Source organism: Sphaerodactylus townsendi, linkage group LG06 (genome assembly GCF_021028975.2).
Source record: "Sphaerodactylus townsendi isolate TG3544 linkage group LG06, MPM_Stown_v2.3, whole genome shotgun sequence".
In the NCBI taxonomy this organism is placed as follows: domain Eukaryota; kingdom Metazoa; phylum Chordata; class Lepidosauria; order Squamata; family Sphaerodactylidae; genus Sphaerodactylus; species Sphaerodactylus townsendi.
Window position 1 is genome coordinate 74831653 of NC_059430.1, and position 27336 is coordinate 74858988.

General features: G+C 39.4%; 1 protein-coding gene across 1 annotated transcript in view; it reads right to left on the bottom strand.

Annotated features, from left to right (window-relative positions):
• Positions 1-206: 206 nt before the first annotated feature.
• The window catches only part of CADPS2 (calcium dependent secretion activator 2), a gene marked incomplete at its 5' end in the record, with an annotated part of 402437 nt that continues 375307 nt past the window's right edge, over positions 207-27336 (bottom strand). The window contains 2 exon segments of the mRNA XM_048501584.1: positions 207-1200; positions 5653-5757. Coding sequence (XP_048357541.1) covers positions 1030-1200; positions 5653-5757 — 276 coding nt within the window.

Here is a 27336-nt window from a genome sequence, read left to right on the forward strand (position 1 = left end):
TTTAGCAGGGAAAAAATTGAGAACACAATATATTGTTTGTCAAATGCTTTCCATTTTATGTTAGAATTAATTGATCTTATGTTCTTTAAAATTTAAAAAGTTATGAGACATTCCAAATAATTCTCTCATATAAAACTGTTTATACATTTGCAGGAAGTTTCAGGACAAGTTGTTTTTAACAAAAAACAAAACACAGAGTCAAGTGATTTGAAATATTGCAAACATCTTTTAATTTTAGAATCTTTTTACAAATGTGGGTTAGATACAGAAGTGGTTGTGACCCAAAAGAAAAAAAAAGAATTGTCTTATTGCCTGCAGGTTTCCACAGAGACATAAAAATACCAATGGCAAGCTTCCTCACATCCAACAAGACAAGAAATCTTTATATTTGCAAGGAAAATGAAGATATAACACTTGGAATTTCATTTGTGCCTATTTAACTGGTAATTCTTGAGGTTCTCCTGCCATTATATTTGGAAAGATCAAAGCACTAGATTTCTTAAATGCACTTCACGTAATAATAAACATGGAAAAAATGCAAATAGTAATGAACCATGAAAAATACGGGTAGGACTGTAATCCTTGCAAGTGACATAATGTTTGTTTGGAACAATGGCACTGAAGAGTTTCCCAGAATGATTGCCTGTAGTGTTATGTGTGATGCACAAAGTTCTGTTTTTGCACAGAGCATGCCCACTCTTCAGTGAAGTTACAGGAAGCAACTGCAACATGACAAACAGAAAGGAACTGAAGTACAAATGGAAGACAGGCACCAAACTGGCATTTTAACAGCGCAAAGCAAAAGCTACATAGAAAAATATGTAACCTCCGTATTGTTTTCACAAAATCCTTGGCATTAACTTCTTTCCTCCCTCCAATTCCATCCTATCTATCAGGGACCATTTGCTCAGTCCTTTGAATGGGATGAATTACATTTTTCATGGTACCTTGAATTGTTAAGGCAAAACCATGAATGCAAAATGCAGGAATGAATTACAAAGCAAAAACACCTCATAACACGCACACAAATCAGCCTTCTTCTTCATCACTATCCTTCATCGTGATGCCCTGAAGTCCACTCCCATCAGACACTGAGACTGTGGCCTCCTCTACTGTCAGACGGCTGTGGACAGTGTTGTAAGTTTTGCTGTTCAGAGTTCCTTCCAGCACACCTTGCAGTCTGAAGTCTCGATAGGTCTTCTGCAGCAACAAGAAAATGTTTTCAATGTAAGTCCTCTTTCCCACCTGTCTATTGCTCCTCCAGAAATCTTTAGCCCAATTAAAGAGACAAATGGAGTGACAACCTGAGACTATTATGTGTGCAAGGAATGCAGTGGAATGGAAAGGGAATAGTGTGATAGAAGCAGATGCTTCCTCAGACCTTTGGTCCAGCTAGGCCAGAACTATCTACTTCTGACAGGTAGCCATTCTCCAAGATCTCAGGGCAGACCTTCACAAGCCCTTTCCTTGCAAACTCTTAACTGTAAATGGGCAAGACTGAAACAGTAGGCCTAAAAGCGTATGCTTGACCAGTGAGCCATGCCTTTCCTGCTGCAGATACAAGTACAAAGTATTGTTGAAGGCTTTCATGGCTGGATTCAAGTGGTTCTGGTGGGTTTTCCAGGCTGTGTGGCCGTGGTCTGGTGGATCTTGTTCCTAACATTTCAACTGCATCTGTGGCTGGCATCTTCAGAGGTGTATCACTTCAGAGGTGTCCACACAGTGTGTGACAGACTTCCCTTTGTGATACACCTCTGAAGATGCCAGCCACAGATGCAGGCGAAACGTTAGGAACAAGATCCACCAGACCACGGCCACACAGCCCGGAAAAGCCACAAGTACAAAGTAGTTGGCTAAGACCAAGGAGACCCACTTGGTGCAAAGACTGAGAAATGGTTGCCAGCCCTAGAACATCCAGGAGTTGGCTTTTTGAGACGGATAATTTAAACAGAAGGGTGTCCAAAGGTGAAGATCAATTCTTTGGATAGCATCCCAGCGTTCTATTGTAGTAACTCTCATGGTGTGTGTGCGTAAGTGCATGAGCACAGATTCATTAACACTGCATAAACAGCTGCATTATATAAAACATGGAAGAAAAGTTTTTCAAATGGTTTTTTCACATATTATCTAAAGAAAAGTATGAAATCTTCATTAAGTAGCTTGTACATTTGGGACAGGCTTTTGAACTCAATAAACAATTCTTTAATTGTCTGTATGGTTTAAGGAAGCTTTTTCATTCCTCTCGATGCCTGCAACTCACCTATTTACCTGGAATGGCTACAATAATTTGCTTCACTGCCCTAGTCAGAGTTCAGAATTGGCTACGTTTCTATACAGGTAACTTCCCCAACTCCAAATACCTGGGCCCTGATTCATTTAATGGCAGTGGTGTGTGGTGTTAGTGTAGTAAAAGGAAAACTTTCTTGAGGTGTTAAGCTGGGAAACTTCACATTTACAGACTTTAATTTTCTTGCTTGACCCGTGGAATAAAAAGAGAGAGGCTCTCTTCTTGAATAACCCATTGCTGTTCTCTTTTGCTTAAAACCATTGCTGTTCTCTTTTGCATTTAACTATTTAGCGCTTTATATGTTTCCGAAGTAAAAAGCCTGGATACTTCACATGAAATTTATCCATAGTTAGCTACTGTTTCTCTTCTCGTTGAAGTGATATTTTCATGACCAGCCCAGCTTCATTAGAAGATAATCTAAGTATTCTGATGAGGGCTCAGCTTGCTACTCAGCATGCTACTATAAACTCCCTAAGGTATGCTGAGCCAAAGTGTGCTGAATTGTGGCTTGCATGTGCAGTGGCATCTTCAGGAATGTAAATCTCAAAAATTGCTTCCATTTGATTTAAATTATACACTCTTTTAAGTGAACACAGTAATCTAGCTGATTAGTTTAAACTCTTCCTGTTTGTTCTACAGACTATTTTTTTCTTGTAAAATTAAGAACCTTTCTAGGCTTATTGTGTATTGAACTATTGAGGTTTCTGTAGCTGTGGGGAACATTAGAGCGTGATATTTAAGTGAGTGTATGCGTAGTTTCTCCCTTTCTGCCTAATGTATTACTGTGGAAGCCATTCGTGTCAATAAACCTTGTTTTTTTACCTTGCTGCTCGCCTGATGATTGAGACATAACAAGGCTAACTAAGTTTTTTAAAAAAAATTTAAAATGAAAGATGCTATTTAAATCTCCTGACTCCATATACAGGCACTATCAATGGCTCTTGGACATTCAACCGATCTTGGAGCAGTGGAATCAGATTTTCTGAAACAAAAATCAACTCCTGTCAATCTTCATTTATGTACTGAACCAAATAAATAGCTCAGCTGATGCAGATAGGCCTTCAACCACCAATCACCTATTAATTTTTGGTTTCTCTACTGCAGTTTATTGGTCTCAAGGGTCACGTTAGAAGCATGTACAATTTGTCTCGTATGCTGCTTCAGATTTTGCTATGTACTTCAGTTGTGGATTATTGCTGAAGGCACCCTATTCTAAATAATTCAGCACTGCATATACAAAAGTTCACTAATGTATGGTTTAGCTTCAGCCATTCCTGCTTGTCTCTTATTTTATTGTAGATCTTGCTTTTGTTTCTGTTACAGAAGAAACAAGAAATATGGCCTCGAGTTGTGGCAGAACAACTGTAGAATGCCCTCCTTCCCATTCTTGCCTTAGTACCAGACTTAAGGATGAGTTTTTGACAAGTTCTTGCTTGCCTAACTTTTTTTGGATGAATGGGTTGATGTTCATTTAGTGGTCTTATCAGTGGCTTTACTGCTAAATTTATTGAAATTACTTTGTTGAATTGGTTTTTGGCTCTGCTACTCTGGCCGAATTCCCACTGAAAATTTAATCTAGATACAACCAAGTTCCAAAAGAATCGGCACCTTTTCATCCAGGTTTCAACATCCTCACTGCAGCATGTTTCTAGTGAAGACGTCTAGGCCTGCCCCTGGGGGATGGGTGCCTGCTGTCAGGGGTGCAATTGTTAAGCTAGCAGCACCAAAATTTCAGAGTATCTTTAGGAGACCCTCCTGATGACACCACCCAGGTTTGGTGAAGTTTGGTTCATGGGAGCCAAAGTTATGGACCCTCAAATGTGTAGCCTCCATCTCCTATTAGCTCCCATTGGAGTGCCCCCCCCCCCCCAGGTGCATATAAAAGCAGGTCCAGGAAAATCTCGTGATTAAGTGGGGGGAGGGGGAGCGCCAGAAACAGGACTGATCTGTGCTCTGTGGTTCAGCAGTGGGGAGATCGCGAGGAAACCTGGATATTTTGTGTGACTATCCCAGGATTAATCGCCAGCGGGAAATCGCCCTGTTTATGTTCAGTTTAGCTGCTTCACTTGTATGCTTATTACATGATTTTGGAGGGCTGTTTTTAAATTAGTTCTTAGTACTGTTGTATTGTTTTGGATTATTTCTCCAGGTGGGTTTATAGTTTATTGTTTTTTAATGTTGTGAGCTACTCAGAGAGGATTTGGTTTGAGGAGTGGGACATACATTTTTCACTATGTTTATGTCAGTAGATTCTTTGGACAGTTTACTCATCATGAAGACCAATAGCATAGGATCTAATCCTATTTTAGACATGAATTTACAGGACAACTACCTGCTTATAGTTTCTCCACAAAGAGTTCATAATATTATTTTACCTTACACAGATTATTGCATAGATTACTGAAATAATATATGGGAAGTGTTTTGAGCCCTTGGGGAAAAACTATTGTATAAATACAGATGATGCTCATGATTAGAATGCAGTATGAGAATATGTTTGTTTTTGTGCTGAATCAAAGGAAAACAGGCCTGCTAAGGGCTGAGGAAAAGTTGACACTGAAATAGAGCAGCAAGTCAACAGCTGATTAGCTAGCTCTAATGTCTACTTCACACTACTAAAACTGTATTAATTTCTCAGCTTCTAAGCAGACATAATGGTTAACCAGGGTTTGCTTTCCCCAACCATGGTTAACTGCTATGATCTAAATAATTAAATCATGGCCACAAACCAGGTTGTGAATTAATCACCAGTAATTCCCCCCCCCCAAAAAAAAAAAACTGGTGGGAGGAGTTTAGGCAGGCAGGCGTGGTTCTGGGAGCCCTCGTTAACCTTTGAGATCCAAAGAATTAGACCAGAATTTTTAAAAATATGGTGTTTGTGTCAGATCTAGATGGAGCCAGAAAAGATATTTTGCCAGGAGACCTGAGATGGCTCACTGCAATTATGGGTTGACTTAACATGCTAAGTGTTAACAGGTGCAATGATTGAATGATGACAAAAGGATGCCCTTAAGGTCTTTCTGGTTTTAAGGTTTTACTTTTACTCTATATGCACAACCTCTCGGAAGGTTTAGTTTCACAAGTTAGACCATAATTTCACTGGGCAACTTTGCAACTACTGTTAAGGTGACAAACCACTCACCTATGGTTAAGCATTATGTCTGCCTAAGTCAAGGATGGTAACTCAAAAGTCTGATCCTTTCCTGTTGCTCTGGAAAAGTACTGTTGTCTGTACTCCCTGCCTTGTGTTGCAGCAACAGTTTTTCTTTTTTCTAATCACAGGGAGACCTGAATGTTAAGAGAGTAACATTTCGGCTGTTGATGTTTGCAATGTAACTGTGCAATCCAAATGTAATGTAATTTACCTTCACTATTTTGATGAGTGTTTTCAGCTGGTAAATATGAAGCTGGAGGTCTAGCCTGTCAGCCAGCCACATGCATATGACTTTCATGGAGCTGCTGTACCATTGCTGAAAAAGGAAGGGGGTGGGGGTGGGGGAGAAAAGTCCATTGTTATTCATTTAGCAGATTGGTAACGAAAAAGAATGGCACACTTTGAAATGACAGGAAATCAGCACTTGAAGTCAAGAAGTGCTATAATTCCTGTTAGCAAAATTGCATGTGTTGTTGCTAAGAAATAAGCTAACTTGACCTGAACTGGTCTTCACATGAATTAGCATTAGCAATAACTGCTCGTTCTTTGAGCTGTGCTATATTCATGCAAAAAAGTGTTTCACACTTTGCTATCTGTGGGCAGAAAAGGGGAGGGTATTACACACTTACATGAAATAACAGAAGTAGGAAGAGAGAACCCTTGCGAAACTATAAGTTTTTCTTAGGAAAAATGGAAATGAAATTTAACATAAGAATAGAACATTTGATGATGAAACACAATTCATTGCGGTGTTAGGTGTTCACACCTATGAATATGAAAAAAAGTGGGGAGGGAAGAAGGGCAGGTGGATTCTTTACCAAATATGGGATGGAGGAAATAATTCCTTCCACAGGTAGATTGCTACTAAATCCCGGAGCTTTTCTGAGATACACTCTTGCCTAAGTAAAACATGTTAACATCATATATATGCTGGACTAAGGCAGAACTACAGCTGCCCTGTCTGTCCTGGAGAACAGAGGTATCTATGGTATGTCTAGGAGAAAGGAGGAGAAGCCAAATTTGTTTCTGAACTGGATTGGGAGTGGGGGTTAGTGCTCAGCTAAAGAAAAGAAGATGGGAGGTGATAACCCAAGGGTGAGAGAAGGCACTTCTCAAGCTTAAATGACCCCCTCCTGAACTGGCTTGGAGGGGCTGGAGGTGACACTTTGGAGGCTAAGAGCCCATGCTCCTAGCAGAGACTATCCAATGCGTCCGCTGCTCCTTCATTAGATGAAAGGCACAGGACATAAAGAGAGAAATCAAGGCAGACATTTCAGATTAGGACAAGGCATTTTCTTGTTTGCTGGTTCAATCTAAAACACTAAGGTAGTTAAAAATGAATCATCCTCTGTCACTGGCTTTTATCATTCCCAGAGTCTAAATTGATGACCCCCCCCCCTCCCAATCCCATCCTGGTCATTTCTCTTTCTTAATTAGCAAACAGAGGTCCTATAATCTAACTATAAAAAGGAGGAGCTTTTGTTTCATTGTAAGAGCAAGATTACACTCAGACAGAATTTATGCCTTAGCCTTGCAGAGCCACAGGGAGGCTTCTTTCTAATGTAATTTCCTCTTCCTTTACAATAGGAAGAGATGTAGAAATAAGGCCAAAAGAAAGCCCGCACAGCCAGGGAGTCAAGAATCTGTGAATGGCATTCAGAATACAGCCAGGACATGCAAACAAGCAATATACCACAGCCAGCATAGTTTTCTCAAGGCGGTTCACAGAAATGGGAACTGTTATAATAATATAATAACATTAATCAAACCTCCAGTCACATCAGGGAAAAGAAATAGAGTCTGCTGAAACATTCCCTATCAACCTAGGAAAATAAAACTGTCTTCATCCAGCACCTAAACCTTGAAAGAACAGGCGTCAGGTGAAAGGATTCATAGAGGGAGTTTTATAGATTAGGTGCCACCACAAAAAAGCCCTGTTTCTTGCAGTCATCCATTTTTTGGGAAGTAATTTTATTTAAAACATGTCACCTTTCTACCCTGTCCACTTGAGTCTCAGTGAGAAGGGTAGATAAATAACCAAAATAAAGTAAAATAAGGGACTCAAGGCAATGAACAGTCAAACCAGACATTAACATCAACTTTTTAAAATGATATATATAATTGTATTTCTGAATATAAAATCAGCAGGTCTTCCTGTAACAGGGAAGTCTTCACCTGCCAGTGGAAGACAATGTGTGAAGGGATAAATAAATCTCCATTGGAAGGGGATGCTTTAATTTTGGTGCCATGAAGGAGAAGTTTTTTCCCAAGTTATCACCCGGTCTAGCCTCAGATGAGGGGGCATCTGAAGCAAGCAGCTCCCAAGCCATATAAGGCTTTCATAGTCAATAACAGCACCTTGTGGTGAGTCTGGAATCAGAATGGAAGCCAGTGAAAGTGGAACAAGGCTGGAATAATGGGACACAGTGCAAAGACTCCAATGATGATAAGAGTCATACAAGAGAGGTTGGTCTACAAGGGTAATGAGCATCTCTTCCAGATGTACAGGCATCAGCTCTTTTCATGCATTTACTTAGCTGAAGCAGATGCCACTGGAATTTTGGCACTGCCAGATTTGCCAGTCTATGGTTGGGCTGGCCTGGCAATACCACCACATTTTAAATGACACATGCTTAAGCATCTGTAACTAAAACAATCTATTGACAAAGTGTATGATCCTCCAGAATGCTTCTTGTGGAAGACCTAAAGAAATGAATGAGAATTACACAACAGCTACTTGTTCAGCTTGTATTGGGGGTGTTCATGGGGATTCAATCCCAAGGGAACTCATCCACATTGTTCTTTATGTGTATATTTTGTAGTACAGACATACATGTATAATTTATAACAGAGCAAACACATCTCATCTCAGCAGTAGCAGGCAACTATTAAGATACAAAAATGTTCATATCCGTAAGTATATTTTTGATGGGTGTGGTAGTGTGTATTTATTACTCACAGGGGTATGTATGTGTGTCAGTGTGTGAAGAAGCAGAAACACCAGTCATGTGAACAGGAAGCTACTCTGCTTAAAGATATCCTAAATATTAGTTGGTGTTGGTATAAGATATATTTTATAATAGAACTGATGCTGTGATGAATGCTTAAGAATCCCATATTTAATACTAAACAGGTTTTAATGCTAAAATCTCAGATTTGTTACCAGTCATGTATGGGCTCAATCTGGACAGGGACCATGACATGCAGAGACAGCAGACTTAAGCCTCCCCCACCCCAGACCTTTTCTTGAACTGAAACAGACCCAGGGATGTAACCGAAGTATTGGCTTCTCCAATACTAGACTCATTGCTGTAAGAGAGCAAATAGCAGTTGCCAGGGTCTTGCATGGCAACTGGGTTGTGAGGACCCTTGCTGGCAAAACGCTGACATCACTTCTTGTGTGCATCATGACATCAGTGCAACACCAAGGACTTTCTGACAAAATTGTATGGTTTAATCAAAGTTTTGCCCAAATGCCAGAACATCATCCAGTGATGCACTGACATCACTTCTGGGTACATGGCTCATTGGGACAATGCTGATGTCCCTCCCATATTGATCCCATTTCCCCTCTCCCTGAGTGGTGGCAGGGAGCACCTGCTGGGAATGGGGGATCCATGCTCTCAGTGAGGGGCCTGGCAACTTTGCATAGTAGGGGCAGCTTAACTCCCCTCTCCTCACACACTATAGTCCTGATCGAAACAGGGACCACATATACTTAAGGGGAACTTATATGTAAGGAGAACTTCCAAAACATATTTGATCCAAAGTCTTTGTGGACTTTTAAACACATGAATTGACTCTAACTATTGATCCATAGGTGATTCCAATGAGAACACAGGATAGCATGATTGCTATTACGATACAGTAAAACCTACCAGCACCTTTACCCATATGGTGCATGAGCAAGTTACCAAGAAGAGTTTTACAGTACACCCCCATGAAAAGCCTTCAGTGGTCCAGCAGTTAGGAATGCAGAAACTGATGCCTACAGCCATAAGATCCAGGGTTCCCCTCAAACACAGATGCAAAATCCCTAGCAGTGCAAACACAGACACAGCAGTTTATGAACAACACAGGAAACAGCCAGTCTAGTAAGGTCAATGTCAGCATAAAAACATCTCATCCCCCTCGCATCTCCCCCCAAAACACCCTTCACATCCAACTGCTGTGCATTGGTTCAGGGGTTCTATTGCCTTCCTGGGATCAGCTGGAATAGCAAGATAGAGCTGAATGTTATCTGCATAGTGGTAACTATATACAGAATGTATGTAATCACACCAAACTTGTTGCCATTTGTGACTGTCCAGTAGAAACAAGCATTTTTGCAGGGGGGGGGGGCACAAAGAAAAGGAGTATCAGACATAACTGCAAGCTCACACTATATATTACTGATAGTTGGTACTGGCTGTGGGAGAAATAGCTATTCAAAGTAGAGGTAGGTGAAAATTCCATTCCCGAGTAAGATAAATGTGGTCCCACTAATGTGGTCTCTTTCAGGAGTATTGCCAACTATAATTTTGTCTGAATATGATATCCTGCAAAAGGGCATAATCAACCACTTGTAATTGTGCTGTTGTATTTGCTACCTTGTGGAATCACCTGCCTGGAAAGGTCAGGAAACTTCTCACTTTTCTGAAATTCTGCAGATGATGTAAAACAGAACTGAGGACATTTTTATGAAGGTAATAGGGCTAATGGGTTGGGAAGATGCTTTAACAAAAGGAACCAGACCGTGGACTACATACTGGGCATACTATGCATTACCTCTTGCTGTATATATAATCTTACTCTCACTGCATTTTTTGCTCAGGTACTACTATTTTCTGCATCGTTTACCATATTTTTAATATTTATGCTTAGTTTCAAGTTTCTGTAATCTTAGTCCTATTACATTGCTTATTAGATGTCTTATCCTACTGATTTCATTGACTTACACTGTATAATCCACCTTGATTCTCAGTAAGAAAGGTGGATTGAAAATAAAAATAAACAATGTTTAAAAAGCAAGGCAAAGGGACTGGAACACCCACTTATTCTGTACCATAACCCCCAGGAACCAACAAATGTTAATATGACGGAGCCCTGAAAGTCGCCCAGCCAATGAACTGGTGCCTCTCTTTTTCTCATGTGTGATATTCTGGGAGCCATCTCCCAGAAATAAAGGACCCCTCTCATTTCAAGAGTATTGCTGATAAGACAGGGCATAAATGTTTTATGTAAAATTAATAAATACAGTTTAAAAGACCCACAGGTCTCATAAATAAATGGTCCCAGATTTAATTTCTGGTACAGATTCCCAGGAGAAATGGCTGGGAGCAGTAATCACCTTTGATCTTAAAGCAGTGCACTATGACAGTCCAACAGAGTGACTGGCCCAGTGGAATCTCTTGGGTCTGTTTCCAGGTGCCTCAGGGATACCTTTCATTTTGCCAATCTTCCTTCATTTTCAGGTCAGTCTCAGTTGAGTGCCAATGGGAGGTTTATTATCACAGCACCTCCCCAGACATAGCAGCAGTGTTCCATGAAGAGAGGACAATCAGGAAGATGTTGAGTGGCTGGGGCATCATATCCCGTTCTCTTGCTAATGTTCCAGTGTTCTTTTATGCAGTGCCATGGTACAAAAACCTGCTATTGTGTGCCCTAACTTGAAAATATGGCAAAATAATATGTTCCACAGATGAACTAGAGCATAATTGTGATTTTATTCTCGCCCAGCAGGTTGAATTCAGAGGACAGCAGCATGTTCTTACAGCCAAACCACATGGGATGCTGAAGTTTCAGATGCATTATTTGGCCCTTAAAAATTAGCCACTAAAAACTGGGGCCATGAAACTGGGGAATAAGGCAGGAGCTTAACAATTCTTCCAACCACATGATTTCCTGATTGGAAATGTTATCCCAGACTGCACTAATTCCCACGGTGGGAGGAAAGAACTTGTCTTTTCCTTATATCTCAACTCCTAGAAGCTTGGTGAAGGTCATTTCTGATTAGAGCACAGCATAAGGGGAAAAGGTTAACCTTATCTTGCCAAGTGCAGCAGCCCCAGTCTGCATTTGTCTCTGTCCCATGGTTGCTGTGGGGCCAAACATGTCTAATATACCAGTCAAAGAACTCCAACACATTGTCCCTGGTTTGTCCTCAGTCATATTAATTTTAGCAGAGTTTCCGGGCAAGGAATTGTCTCATTGCAGCCTTTGTCTACGTATGAATACTTTCCTCAAGGACATGCGAGAACCATAATTTCTAAATAAAGACATTCAAAAACATATTTTACAGTCTACAAAGACAGCATTTGTATTGCATGGACCTGTACTGGATTCAAATTAGGTCTATCTGTTTCTGACATGATTTTCAAAGACTAATCCTGGCAAAAAAAGAGGCAGCATTAAAAAGACACACATGTATGTGGAAGATGTTAATCTTAAGATATAAAAATTATTAAACCAATTTTAATTCATAATCCAAGCATAACAGGTGGCATTCAAATGAATGCTGTCAGCCACCGCAGGAAAGAGTGTCATGTAATTTAACAGATGGCACTTGAGTGAATTCACTTGCATTGATAAATTCATTCATCTAATAATTCTCTTAGCTGCCAATTGTTCTTTTGTACCTATTCATTGTTACATGCAATAGGATATGGCCAATCTGTTCTCTTATCAATCAGGTTTTTACAAGAATTAACCTCAGAGTTATGCAACTGTGATCTAGTACTTGAATATCTGTGGAAAACACGATGTCATTCTATAAGAGAGAGAAAAAATCCTATGGTGTGGGCTGCTGATTAGTTATGCAAAGAGGGTTGAATTTAAAACAATTAGTAGAGTGCAGGAGTGGTGCCGCGGGCACAAATGAGCAAACTGCAGTTAGTGTGACAAGTATGGTGATTCCTTGTCTTCTGAAAGAAAATTAATGGGGCTGTAACAGGCTAATTGAGAACAGAACCCTGGTCCAAGACACTCCTCCAACACACAAGTGCCGTGTGTGTCCAGAAATGCAACTCAAGACTGGGGCTGGAGTTAGATTTCCAGACTTTAAAAAAATGCTAAACACAAAACAAAACATGCAGTACTAGGCAAGATAAACTGATAGGCTGCATAGTTTAAATTTAAATCTCATATATGGTCCATAGTCCCACGTACCAAAGTGGTGTTTGGGAAGCTTCTGAGCATTACAAACCACTAGCACCACTTTTAAGAGTCTACTTCTGTTTTACATGCTATTTCTGCAGTACTCAGTAGTATGTAAAGTACTTGTTACTGTACAGTAACAATACATTTCTGTTTCAAAGCCAAAGCACTAGTCAAAATTTGGGTAAAAGCATTTAAGGAGGACTAGTTTCCCTCCTACCTGGGTCACATAAAACTTCCAGGAAAATAAGAATATGACCATCTCTGTGACCTTGGCATTTCAAAGGAGACATGGTTATGCATCCAAAACAAACATCTGAAACTTATTTTTTGACGTGCTAAGAAGAAAAGCTGATTTTTATGGTCTAAAAGAGCTAAGGTAAAAGCCAATAGCCCATGAAAATGACAGAGAAGTCCTGCGGAAATACCTTACCCATCCTGGGTGCAACCTTGTTGTGCAAGCACCATTCCTTTTGAAGGTTCTTGCAAAGGGTCCACATGAAGCCCACTTAAATTGTACAATAATTCCAATGCTATTATTTTTAATGTTTATTATTATTCATGCTATTAATAATTTATGATTATCCAAGCAGTTTGCTTGAAGTTTAACTCTTGCTTTAACACCATTAGAAACGTTAAGGACAGTACAAAAAGCTAGTCAACTGCAGTGATCTACCTATTTAACCCTGACTACCAAATGAGATCCCATCATCAAGATATTCACCAAGACTGATGAGCAGTACCAATATTAGGCTCAACCCATAGTTGCAAGTGGTCTGAAAGACAGTCTTTAGCAGTGTTAGACTCTTCTGAGCACTTAGAAGAGTATAACTCTACTTAGGACTGCACTATTAAGATTGTGGAGCATTAATGGATTTTGGCTCCTGGATTTCAAAGTCTGCTGGATTTCAAAGTTCTTAAATTAAAAAATAACAGCAACATTATACTTTCCAAAAGTCTGCCCCTAAAACAAAATCACATTCTCCTATACTTGTGGAGAAAAATGAAAACGTCAGCCTTAAAGCATTATTTTTTTCCTGCTGTGGTCTGCACAGAAATAAAACAGAAAGTGTATATTGTATATATTTTTCACACCAGTGCACGACAGCAGCCAACCATTTTAAAAGAAAATTTGTTCTCCCCTCCCCGCCGCCTCCTCATTCATAGTTCACCCGGCTCCTGTAAGGGCATGTATTACTCACTTCATTTTCCCTTGAAATATCTCTTTGATGTACAAAAAAAAAGGGGGAGAGGGAGGAAAGGCTAGGGTTGACTCTGTAAGACCCCTGTATTTATTCACACTTATTGTGCATGACTGTAGACTGGTAAATCATATTAACAGCCTGTCTCCCCATCAAGCTGCTACTTGCTTTCCAGCCCTGGAAGGTTCAACAAATCAACAGGAGCACGGAAAACAGAACATCAGTCTAATCTAGTGTTTAAGGTGAAGTTTTCAAACCCAATCTAAGAAGATCTTTAGAGCAAGTAACAAGCTGAAGGGCTCAGAAGGTGGTATCGACAATGAAAGAGTGTTGAAATATTGAGAAGCGCTGCACTTGTGCATTTTTAATAACAAGAGGGTCAACAAGGACACAGCTCCCTCCGCGCCAATAGTTGCCACCGACTATGGAAATTGCCACACCAGGGCCATAAACGCTTTCAGTTCATCAGCTTTCTTAAACACCTCTAAACCCCCTCAGTGGACCTTTAGTCTTGAATTAACAAACCAAAGCAATGAAAGAGGGTGCAGCTTGAATGGCTGGCATTGATCCCCAACTGCGTCCAGCACTGCTACAGGCACTGAAAAACTCTCTCCATTGTCAATAGAAATTGACAAACCCTCCTCTCCTAAATAGTACAGCTGAGCCAGGCTGGATCCACGCAGCTGTAAAGGGCTCTGCTCTCAGGGCCTGGGAGCGCTAACAATAGAACAAGCATGAGCTCTTTGTCAGCCACAGACTCGGCAATTTTCTAACAAGGATTAAAGTTGTTTCTCGGCAGTGCCAGTGAAAAGAGATTTAGCAACATACTGCGCTTTCTTCAGGCGAAGTTAAAGAGAAGTAGTTAAGGAATTTCATTATGCTGTTGACTATTGGCAATAGAAAACAAATATTTTCAATATTCACAAGCCTTTCCAATTCTTCATCTATAACATTTTGAGCATGATTAAAAATCAATGTAACACTTGGTTCTTGAAAGCATGCACTTCAGATTTTTTTTTTTGGGGGGGGGGAGATTATGATTTCGGTTTTTAAAAGGTGCCATTGTTAGCTACCTGGAAGGAACACTCAGTATGTACTAATACACAAAGACCCTTGCACTCTGATAGTCCTCCGTTTAAACCACAAAACTACATAGGATTCTTTTCTTTTTTCCTTTTAAAATTGGCCTTTTAGGCAACAGGTCACTGAGAGAATGCAGTTGCTGATGAAATAAAATAGCGTAGTGCTGTATATAAAAGGACATGGCTGCATTTTCTGCATACTTGAGAATACAATCCTGCAAGTGTCAAAATGAACTGGAGTGCAGGGAAGGAAGACAACAAGACTTTGGAAGTTTCTCTTTGCTGTTAAAGATCATTCCATGATTCAGATGCTGGTGCTGTAACAATCCTGGTAGATCTTTCTCTGTTACTTTTAGCACTGCCTAAACAGTGGCACAAAATTTTGGGATTTACCAGCCATTTAAAGGCTGGTCAAAACTATAATTTGTTGAGGGTAGCTTCTGCAATTTATTTTAAGTATTTGAAAGACTGCACCTCAAGAATGGATACACACAGTACTGAACCATGAACATTTTCAATGTATTCAAAGATTCTGAGAAGATTGTTAATAGTTCCATGGATAACAGAAAAAAAAATGATTAAATGCAGATGGGAAAGAAAAAGAAAAATGTAGACATTTACCAAAGCAGATCTTCCTACTTAGCACAGAAAGCTAAGAATGTCCAGTTGGCCATTTGAAAAAAAAAAAGCTGTAATTTTAATCTGCATTTTTCATCTCTGTGAATTCTTTATATAAGAACATTTTGGAAAGTAATGGCAGTAAAGATGCCCATGATCAACTCCAATATTTCTTTTTACACCATATTAATGTCCAAAATTTTGTGCAGAAAGAGACCTCACAGCAGAATTATATGTAGACATACACGCACAAGCGCACACACATACGTGTGTGTTATTCAATAACTGGCTCAGGAAGAGAATGGCAAATGAGGGAATGAGCAACAAATTATATAGATGCCCAGCTCTGCCGACACATACTTCACTATCAACACACACAATTCAAACTTATGTCACTTATGTTTAGGCTCTTACCTTAAACCAAGTTGTTGAAAATTCAATTTTCATATGTATCAACAACATAAAAAGTACTTTTAGAAATGTCTAAATTTTAAGAAGATCTAACACTGTTAAAGGTTGTTCAGAATATTTTGTTGATTAAAGAGGACAACAAATACATTTCAGCAGAAACATCAGAAACTTAAACTAATAGGAATCTGTTTTGCACTATGGTTGAACAGTTTAAAAATGTGCAACTATAGGTAGCAGGGCTGAATGATCATACATAGATTAGGATGCTCTCTCATGTGTCGTTAAAAATTAATAGCCTGTTAAACTCCTTAGCTCCCTGCCATGAAGACTGACTTCACAACTGAAACCTCCTATTAACTGAAGACAATAATACATTATGGTGTGCATCACCCCTCAATTATCCTAGATTTATAATTGAATGGTCTCTAGTCAAGACACTCAAAATTAATATAAAAAAATAATAGCGATTTTTTTTGGTTGGAGGTGATGGGAATGCTCAGTCACATTTGTAAAACACTCTGCCTGTGCCAGAACTAAATTTATGTAATCATCCTCACATTTGCTGTAATTTAATTAACTTTAACAAGGTGGCACATTTGACTTCTTAAGGAACGCACAGAGGAAGGATTTATCATAAAAGTTTGACTGGCTAAAGAACTGCCCTTCGTTTTATGTCATTGCAAGCTGATATTGTTTTTCATGTGAATGTTGAGTCTACATGACACTAGATAGATTTTAAAGGGCAGATGGTCCCAATAATCAAAGAAAGTGACACAAGTGATTGGGAGAAATGAAAACCTTGTGTGTAGGAACTTTTCCCATGGATCTTGGAACATTTCACCTTTGGGTTACTGTGATTCTAGGCAATAACAATACTTCATAGCTTCAGTGGTAGAAGGATCACTGGGGGCAGATATAATCCCCTTAGTAACTACTCGTGTGTGGATAAGAGTTTTTTGCCTTGGTTAGCCATTGCGGGCAGCTCGTTTCAGCACTGTTGCATGGATGGTGATTAGGTCCTGAAACCCACTTAGAGCCATCCAGCCCTCTCCCCTTTCCTTTATAACGAACACACATCTCCTAAACCCTATAATTAAGTTTGTATACTTTTGATTAAAATACATCCAATGCAAAGCTCAACAGCAGCATCAACATGCATATACAGAGCCCTGGACAAGTGTCTGATTTGTGCAGAGGAGCCAAACTGGCCCGATTCTGGAGCGCTTCCAGCAGCTTCTGGATCTAAGCTTTAATAATTGTTTCCTGAAACTCAGAGTGATTTGGTGTAGCAAGAGACTCATTTATAGAACAAGAGCAAAGGATACCTATGGTCGCCTTTGGAATAACTTATTCATAGAAACTTAATACAAAGGAAGAGGCACATCAGCAGACAGTTCTAAAACTGCCATGAAATGTAAGTCTGCTTTCCATCCTGCCCTACTAAGAGCATTTTCACTAGAGAAATGCAAATCACTTTTCTTGCACAAATGGCTGGATTTTTTTGGTAGACTATAAGAAAAAGAATGTGAGTTTGGATTTATACAACATTTTTATCTCTTTATGTAATCTCAATCTCTTTATGTAATCTTATGTAGTCTCAAAGGTGCAGGTTGACAGACTGTTAATACTTGAAATGTCCCGGTTTAAGAGCTAGCTTGCCACTCTTTCTGGTACAGACTGGCAAAATGATTATTTTCAAGTGAGGGGTAGGAGGAGTGAGCCTGGCATCTGGTCAGGGCCCACCCCGATACAAACTTCTTCTCCCTTCCTTTCCACACGACAGATACCTTGTGAGGTAGGTGGAGCCGAGAGACTTCTGAATGAACTGTTACTAGCCCAACATCACCAAGCAGGCTTCACATGTAGGAGCGGGGAAACAAATCCAGTTTACCAGATAACAGTCTGCCGCTCATGTGCAGTACGGGGGAATCAAATCCTGTTCTCTAGATTAGAGACCAGCTGCTCTTAACCACGATGCCTTGCTGGCTCACCATGTTGGCAGGCTTTTAAAATGACCTTTTATTTATTTAGCTTTATGCATTCATCCTAACCCTAAGCATTTCAGGAGCAGAGCTTTCACTTTAAGACAGCAGATGGTTTATGAGAATTGCTGTAGCTACATAATGAAGTTTTATTTTGCATTGCAATCCTTGTAAATTTTCTCTTTCTAATGAGTACATTGAAATGAGAATGTAAGCAGAACCAAAATAATCTGTTTAATTATATTTATGCAGTTTTTGGTAGCATCTTTTATGACCTTCTTATCTCATGTGTCTTTTCACACATATGGTAACTGCAGAATAGAGCTGAAACATTGCTAAAAATCACACACAGAACTATCATCCAGACCTGGACATCTGGAATGTTTTTTTTTTAAATATTACATGCTATTATAGATGCTTGTGGAAGTAAGGGGTTCCTAGATGAAGCCCACGGAATTCCCTTTTCCGCCAGTCCTTATGCCTGAACTTCAGTGCACTACCAGTTACTTGAGTTCCTTTGAGCAAATCCCATGAAGAGGCCATATTGTGCTGTGATAAAGACAAAGAACACATCTATTTAATGTTACATGAGATTTTCCATTAACAGTGCTCAGTAAGAGGTAGAAGGCGAGGGTAGGGAATGCATCAGAAGATAACCTAATCAAAATTTTCCCTTTTCATAAACAAAAGGACAGGAATCAAATTCCCTTTGGGCACCGAGCCACTCCAGCAGCTGCTGAACTCTTCTCAAAAACATGCAAGCCCCCCACTAAATGAAAGCTTTAGTAAATAAACATAGCTTAAATCAGTGCAATTAAATATCTATATATAAAAAGCCAGTTGGTTCAGTTCCAGTACATGTGGTCACTTCCATAATGCTTGGAGAACCCAAAAGCTGCTAGTGAGGAAATAAATCTCTAATAACAACCTTGCAATAGGAACTTATACTGCTATCCATGTATACTCCCCCCTCCCCCTGCACCAGGGACAAACAGAATGTAAGATGCTGCTGATTAGCAAGATTGGTCACAGGATTTCTTCTACAGTGGAACCTTTAGGAAACAAAACAGCAACTTGTTCCAGGAATTAATACCATCTTGACACAAACCTTTCTTCTCCATTGAAAACTGATGTGTTATGGGAAATGGCAGGGTGAGCCCACCTTGGTAATTCATGGACTGTTTGGTAGGGTATATGAGGACTTTTTTGAAGCAAATCCCAGAAGCAGAGATCATTTCCATACATTTCTGCCCAGGATTAAATGCTTTTGGGAAGTGGCTTTACTCCTGTCTCCTGTCAGCATTGTGGTATATTTATACATCTTCTAGGGTTTTTCCTGGCTTTACCCTGATCTTGTTCAAATCTACTTTGTTGCGAATTTTTGGGAAAGACTGCGTTAAAAACCAGGATTGCTGCTAGGTGGGCAGGAAAGTTAGGATTTTCCTTCTCACATTGCATCCATTTTCCCATACAATTTCTCTTCCCCCCCCCCCCCCCCCAAATTCTAGAAAGGTTTTTAAATTGTTTTTAAGCAGCAATTTCATAGTTTTATGTATACCATTGGATCAACAAGTTCTGTGATTTCCCATTTTTTAAAAGTCCCATTTTTAAAAAGTCTCTATAGACCCTTGCATTGTGGAGATTTCAGAAAAAAGTCAACCTTAAAAATAGTAGGGCATACAAACTTACTTTTTAAAAAAGCTCGGAATTCACAGAAACTGTCACACTTACTGGTGTAACAGTATGTTAACAAAGCAATATGAAAATGTCAGTGCCATTTGGAAACTGGAGCAGAGAAATGTAGGGAAACCTGCCAGATGGAAGCCCTGTTGCCACTGAACGTATTAGCAGCCTCACTAGCAATGGGGAACCACACAAGCCTGTTCCCATTTGGAAACAACTAGGGTTTGACTCGTGTCCTAGATACTTAGCACTCTGAATCAGTGACCAGTGTCTTCTGAACTAACTTCAGAAAAAAAGTTGTAGAAAAAATTAACATGTTCACACCTTGATGAGCACTTATTGTTAGTGGATCAAAAGAAGAACGGAAGTAATCCCACCTGTCAAAATTCTCTAGTCCTTCTTCCCTGTACTAGAGCTCATCTTTCTCAGTACTACATAATTCTGGGAGTGAAAGTGGAAAGCTTGTTCAATACCAAAGGCTAAAGAAACACGCAGTGAGCTGGAAATTCACTTGTAATTTGCATGTGTCAGATGCATACAATCACTGTAATTTGTGTGGTATTTTTACCAATATGGTTAGATACCAACCTTTAGAAATATGGTGTTCACTCTGTAATATTTCTTTTCAGAAAGCCATAAATGTAAAGGACAAGTCAATCCTTGGAAAAATAATGATTTATGAATTCAGAAACAAAGGGAGTTGAAAAACTTGCCTGATGTGTATAATTTCCTTTTAGCCACTAACATCTTCAGATTTCAGAAATTTAATAGTAGTGAGTAATGAAGTTTGTAGGAATTTCAGCTACCCTAACCAGTCATTTCAATACCCCACGGTACAGCCCCAGTTCTGAAGAATTAGCAATGGGCTGATCTTGTGAGAAGGGACTAGCAAAATCTGGAATTAAGTGCTCCTGGTGCTTGTTGTTCACAGTAACTCAACTCATCAGAAACTGTTGTGCCAGAATCTTTACAATTACTACTTCTGCCCAATCAGTAGTAGTTAATCAGAATCACACATCTCTAATTGTCTTTTTGTCAGCCAGCAGTACTAGGCTAAAGGCACCAAGTCAATGTGAAGATGTCATCTGGCATGCTGCCCTCATTAAGTCTCCCAGGAAATGGCTATCTAGGTATTCAGTTGCCACATTAAACATATCTACTTAATCCAAAATAAAAAGAGCACTGCACTTGGTTAAATTATGTTAGTATCTGTAAGCATATATCATAACCTTTGAGCACTGACGTAGGTATAGATTTTTTATGGGATGGGTTCAGTGATTGAGAGCTTTCCAGCTGTTCCACTCCATGCATTGTTTCAAGCAAGCCGGACATGTAATGGGAGGGGTTTGAACCTGACAACCCCCCCTTACCTACGTCCCTGCTTTTGAGGTTCCCTTTGCATTCCTATTTCTCAACTCTAGGTTCTAATACTAAATTAAAGTCCTTGCCATTTTCTCCTTGAAATTCACCTTTTGTTCTCATGCACTACAGCATACAGATGGGAAACACAGCATGGGTAAAATGGTAAATTCAAACAAGGAACAAATATACAGGCAGCAATTTTTTGCTTTAAAAATGTGCAGCATTATAGTTTGATTCAAAGCAGGTTAGATGGAGTGGAGAAACTCCACTGGCCATCATGGGAACTATTTTCCCTACTGCTTACTTTTAAGGTTTATTAAACTAAAACTCACCATTATATTATGGATTGCCTGAAAGGAGGGCTCCTTTTTTCAGCAGCTTTTCACAAAACAAATGTATTTCTGCCATGGATATTGGCAGACTTCTAATAAAGCAAGTTTAACCTGTACAAGTACACACATAAGAGTACAGTGAAGGTACAAAGGTACAATCAGTACAGACTCAGCTCTAAAAATGGCGAGCTTTTCCCGCTGATTAAGAGTATGTATATTTACAGTAAGGGAGAAATCAATACTCCTTCAATGGCTCCTGTGCTTGGCACTTCATGGTGGAAAGAAAATGACTTAAGACAATCCCAATGGTAGAAATCCTATTGATTTTTCCTCACTACACAGAACGACAGGGCTACAGGCACAGTTAACACTAACAGATACACCTACAGCTTCAGAGCTATTACAGATGGATGTATCCTATTGATCTAAGTAAGGTGCTATCCCATTCTGAAAGCCACCTGGATAAAAGGTATATGTAATTGTTATGAAACAGCCTTCTTTGTGGTAAGCCCTGCTTATAGGTTAAAGTTTAATTCCAAAGCTGAGAGCTATCATTTTTCAGATCAGGAAAATAAAAAGCAGTTTTTTTAATGGAGCAATTTAAGAGAAATCTTATGTAAATGTGGGTTTTCTTTAAAATGTATTCACAAAAAGGAATTACTTCCAAAAATTATGTTGCTATAATCCAAATGATAAAGATCCTATTGGTAGAGATGCCACTGGTCCTCATTCTGGCACTGTTAAAAAAGATGTGGTCTTAACAGCTTCATATCTCTCCCCCCCCCCCCTCTATTTCTCATGTAACATAAAATATAAAAATTGCAAATGGACACTGAGGAGACAGCTATCATGCTTTTTGGGTATGCAATTCTAGGTTATCACTGCAGGTGTCACATTTATAAATTCATTTGCTAAGTCTTTGTATGAAATGCGAAAGACTGGGGAGGAAATGATCACTATATCGGACAAAACTCTGCCCAAGAAAAATATTATGCTTTTTTAATAAAATGCAACACATATACTTAACTGCTTGTTGGAGGATTTTTATTCCTCAGAACTGGGGAAGCCTGAAGATGTCAAGCAAATGACATGATTAGGCTTGTGAAGAGGAAGTGGCAAGATTAATTCTAAAGGTGTAACCTGCTGATTGAATTATGGCTCATGTGGGATGGATGCCTGTCTCAGGGAAAATTATTCTCATGTGTTCTCAGCCTGACAGCTGTGTCACCCACATGGTGCAAGAGCAGCTCAGAAAAACCTGAAGCCCCTAATCTAGACTAGCAGCCATGACTGGGAAGGTATGGCTCATGCAGGTGGGATCCAGTGTCATTTTTTTAGTTAAATGTATAACATATTCAGGGTAATTCAATTAAAAACTATACAACTAGAATCCCAACTCATAATGTTAAAATCTCCAAGCTATTGGTTATATGTAAAAGAGAAGTTGGTTCCGAAAGGTCAGACAGATTGATGGGCCTGAAATATTATGAAAATAAAAATGAACATTAAGCATTATGACCACTATAATAACATTGCCAGACTCTGGGTATATAAGTCTGACAGGTTGTCCAATGTACAACCAATTAAAATAAGATGTCCAAGTTTTGGTGGAACCTTTGAGAATCTATCTGTGCCAAGCTATCATTAGCCTTTTCAAAAGGAGACACTTCTGGACTTAACAAGCCATGGGATGCAGCTACTACAGTGAAAAAGCTGGATTTTATTTTTTAAGTTAACACATTTTAAAATGTCGTCTTTAGAAACAGTCTTTGTTTGATATGTGCCAACAAAGAAATATTAAGGTATCATTCAGCTTTCCAATGGTATATTTTGTATGGTGTCAGTATGCTTAAATAATAATAATAATAATAATAATAATAATAATAATAATAATAATAATAATAATTATTATTATTATTATTTATTTGACTTAATATACCGCCCAATCCCCGAAGGGCTCTGGGCGGTGTACATCATAAAATCACATAAAACATCATATAAATGTATTATATACAATGGATTTTAAGTTTATTTGAAAGATTAATGGCTAGGCAATCTAGCAAGGGCTGCGGTTGTACAATCCTCATTTATTTTACCAAGGAGGCTACTTTATAGCATTGTTTGGTGAATTGCACTTGATGCGTGTGCACATGATTGCACATGTGTAAGGTGCGTTCTAGCACAACCGTCTGTTAACATGTTTGAAAATGTACAAGATTTATCTCTTTCATGTTCCATAGGGAAAACCTGATGCTACAAAGAGCGTGTTAAAGGAGCATTTATTTCCCTCCCTTGGTGTGTGTGTGTGTGTGTGTGTGTGAAGGGGGTGGGGAGGAGGCTCTGACTGATTCTTACACTAAGGAGGAAAGCTGTGTGTTGCCCATGCTTAAAAAAATTAGGCATAATTAAAGGTGAGTTAAAGCTCAGCAGAAATGTAAAGAGTATCAGCAAATCTGAGCACTGCTCAGCTTTTGAATTTTTTCTACTTCTCAGTTCTTTTAAATGGTTTTCTATGACAGGAACATTTTTCTTAATTAGTCACAGCTAATTAGTGTTCTGGCATAGACAAGTAAATCAGAAATGTCAGAGCTGCAAGGCTACATCTCCCTAATCCTTTGATAATAATTTAGCCTCCTGGGAGGGCCTCAAGCTGCGGTAAGTAGTGGTTGACAATAAGGCAAAATTAGGTGGGCAGCAGACCATTAGGATAGAAAAATAAAGAGCACTACCAAGTCCCGCTGAGCACCATCAGGCAACTAACTACATTGCCAGATGAGGTGCCTGTTTAAGCCTGTGTTGTTAATTAGCTGATTCTCCCAGACCTGCCACATATGTCCAGGTGCATCAGGCAAAAATGTCTATTTCTGGATTTATGCCAAGTGACAGTTGTGTTCTGACTCGGATTCTTGAAACCTGATAGCAGAAGTCCACATATTTCTTGAAGATTATTTTGACTTATCAAAGAAATAAGCAGCTCAACATGCTACCCATGCATTACCTTTGTGGAGTTTCTCTAGGAAATTAGGTACGCTTCTCTTGGATTTCCTCGATTTTCATTCATATGCAGGTTTAGATTCAAGGGAAGGACTTTTAATAATCCTCCACCCAGTCTCAACTTGCAAAGCGCAGCCCAGGCGTAAAATCGAGAGATCAGAAACAGATTTTTTGGTCAAAGCCCAAACTTCCAAATAATTATTTAATGTAGAAAATTAAGCTCATGCATATAGAAGTTAACTTGGTGAGGTTATAATGTGAGATTGAGCTATTTTGAAAACTGTAGTAAAAAAAAAGAACAATATTCCACCCTGGCAAATAGGAAATGTTACCACCTGATATGGCAAAAACTGATGTCAACAGGACAGAGGAAAGTCACTGAAGTTATAGGCTCATTACCTACAATAGAAATATATACTCAAACATTATTATCCAAGTTATAAAGAGCCATTGAGTACAGTGCCTAGAATGTTGGGCTAGGCTAGGACAAACCTTTACCACACCACAAAGATCACTTGCAGCCATGGGCAAGATCCAACCTCTCATTTCACCTTCCTCAGAGAGTGTTAATAGACTAACTCTGTGGTGGCGAACCTATGGCACTCCAGATGTTCATGAACTACAATTCCCATCAGCCCCTGCCAGCATGGCCAATTGGCAGGGGCTGATGGGAATTGTAGTCCATGAACATCTGGAGTGCCATAGGTTCACCACCACTGTTATTCATCCTGAGACCTCTAGAAGAAAGTTGGAATATGCAATAACACATGTTATTGTGATTGAGAAATTTGGGCAAAACTATCATATGACAAATTTCAGAAAATAAACATGGTTTCTCTGAACAGTTTTAAATACATCATTGCTTCTACATGAACCACACCTTTCTATGGAGGGGAGAAGCTACTATGGAAGTATTATTAGTTGGTTTCACAGCTGCCAGTTCTTTAGCTTCATTATCATCATCATCATCATCATCACCACCATCATCATCATCATCATTATTCCACTCAGATTGCTGAAAAACCCAAATCATGTAGACATCTGTTATCTTGGATGAAAAAAAAATTTAAAATGCACATAACGAATGATTATGACAAGGTCAAGAGGCCTGTTAACAAAAGAGTATTCACTAACATTAAAGTGTCAGAGATATTTATAGTTATTTGACACTAGTATGCTGTTAACATCCAAATCTGCCTCTCATTTTCATCAAACCAAGGACCTGCCAAAATATGGGTAGCCTGAATGGAATCAAGCCAACTGAAGATGAATGAAGAAAAAAAATGGTGGGAGAGGCAGTTTTATGACTTCTGAAGGAAACATAACAGGTCTCTATCTGGGTTTGTTCTTATATTCACAGGAGCTGAATGACTATGCTTCTGCTTTATGAAAAGGCTAATTCTTTAACTGTGTCAGCTTTACTGATCATCTTTTCACACCTCTGTGAGCTCAAGTCTAGACTTCTGTATACACTTTATGTAAGAATGGCCTTAATCTCTGCAGAAGAACTGCATCACCTTATTGATAGAGGCAAGTCATTGACAGCTGTTGCTGCCAATTATATTCTAGATACCAGTTTGTGTGCTAGGTTTAATATCTAAAGTCCAGAACAACCTGAAACTAGATACCAATACCTTTTCTTTATGTTCCAACACTATTTCTGCTATCAACAGATACTACCCAGTGGTGGGATTCAGCAGGTTTGCACCACTTCAACAGAACCGGTTGTTAAAATGGTGCTTGTAAACAACCAGTTATTAAATTACTTGAATTCCACCACCGGAAGCGGATGTTAAATTATTTGAATCTCACCACTGACTGTACCCCTTGTGCATCAAGATTCAATGGCAAGGACACAGTGAGAAGTACTCTCAGTGACAGTGGAGTTCACTTCTCATGGAGATTCAGAGTCCAAGTATTTATTTATATCTTTCAGAAATACACCATCCCCCCCCCCCGCCCCCATTTTGAGTGACTTAAGTCCTGGGGTTAAACAGCTGTGGAGTTAATTTAATCTGTTTAGGCATATGGTATTTCACATTTTAATTGGCTGTGTTGTTAACTACTCTGATCCCTAGAGATGAGGTGGGTTATAAATGAAATATAGAAAAAGTTATTGGCCACATCCACCCACAACATTTCTGATCACAATTTTTTTAAATGGGGAGGGTAGTGACTTACACACTTGTTCACATTGCTGAATTTCTCTGGTCAATTATATTCAAGAAATTATATCCATATGAAGAAAAGCTAAGAGTGAACCAGGTTCTCCATGCGGTGGCAGCTGCATCTGTGATTACGGTCACTAGAAAAAGTGCAGTTATAATGACTCACACAGACCATTGTTAACATGGTTAAGTACTTGCATACCCACTTCTGCACAGTGTGGGTCCTCTAAAGGTAAGTGTGGATGGGTCCTCTAAAGGTAAAAATGTCCCTGAATTTTAGCTTGTCTGGCTGAGTATCACAAGATTTACACTTTGGGCAGCCCAATCCACATGGGTGGGCTTTCGTGGGGAGGGTAAAGGTGCCAGTGGCTGGGCATCTCACAACTTTGCAGTGCTGAAACCCAGAAGCGGGCACTGCCATGGAACAATACTGGTGTCCAAGACATACCCGCACAGGAAAGGGGGTGGGCTAGGGCATTCCTGGAGGTGGAGCTAATTGTAGTCAGCTTTAAAGGGCATTCCAGCCTAGGAATGTTGTCGTTGGAGCCCTCAGACTTACACTGCCTTTTTGTGCAGCATAAGCCTGATTGGGCTATAAGGCAATTAGGGCAGCATGTTTTGGATTACTCTCCTTTCTGTGCCACCTGAAGCCCATGTGGAGGTGGCACAGTGCCACTTTTGTTGCACCAATTCCAGCTGCCTCTGTGCTCCCCCCACATCTGGACTGCACTGTAAATTTTGAGGCAGGAAGAGGGAATGAATTACAAAGACTAGTTACAATGTAATTGTTCATTTAGAGAATTTATCTTTTTAAAAAATGCATTTGTTAGATTTTCATCTCTTTTTATTGTGTTCCACTAGTAGCGGTGGCTTTTCCTGACATAGGAATGAACTTCTTGCGGAAGGGGAAAGTGTTTTACTCTGAAG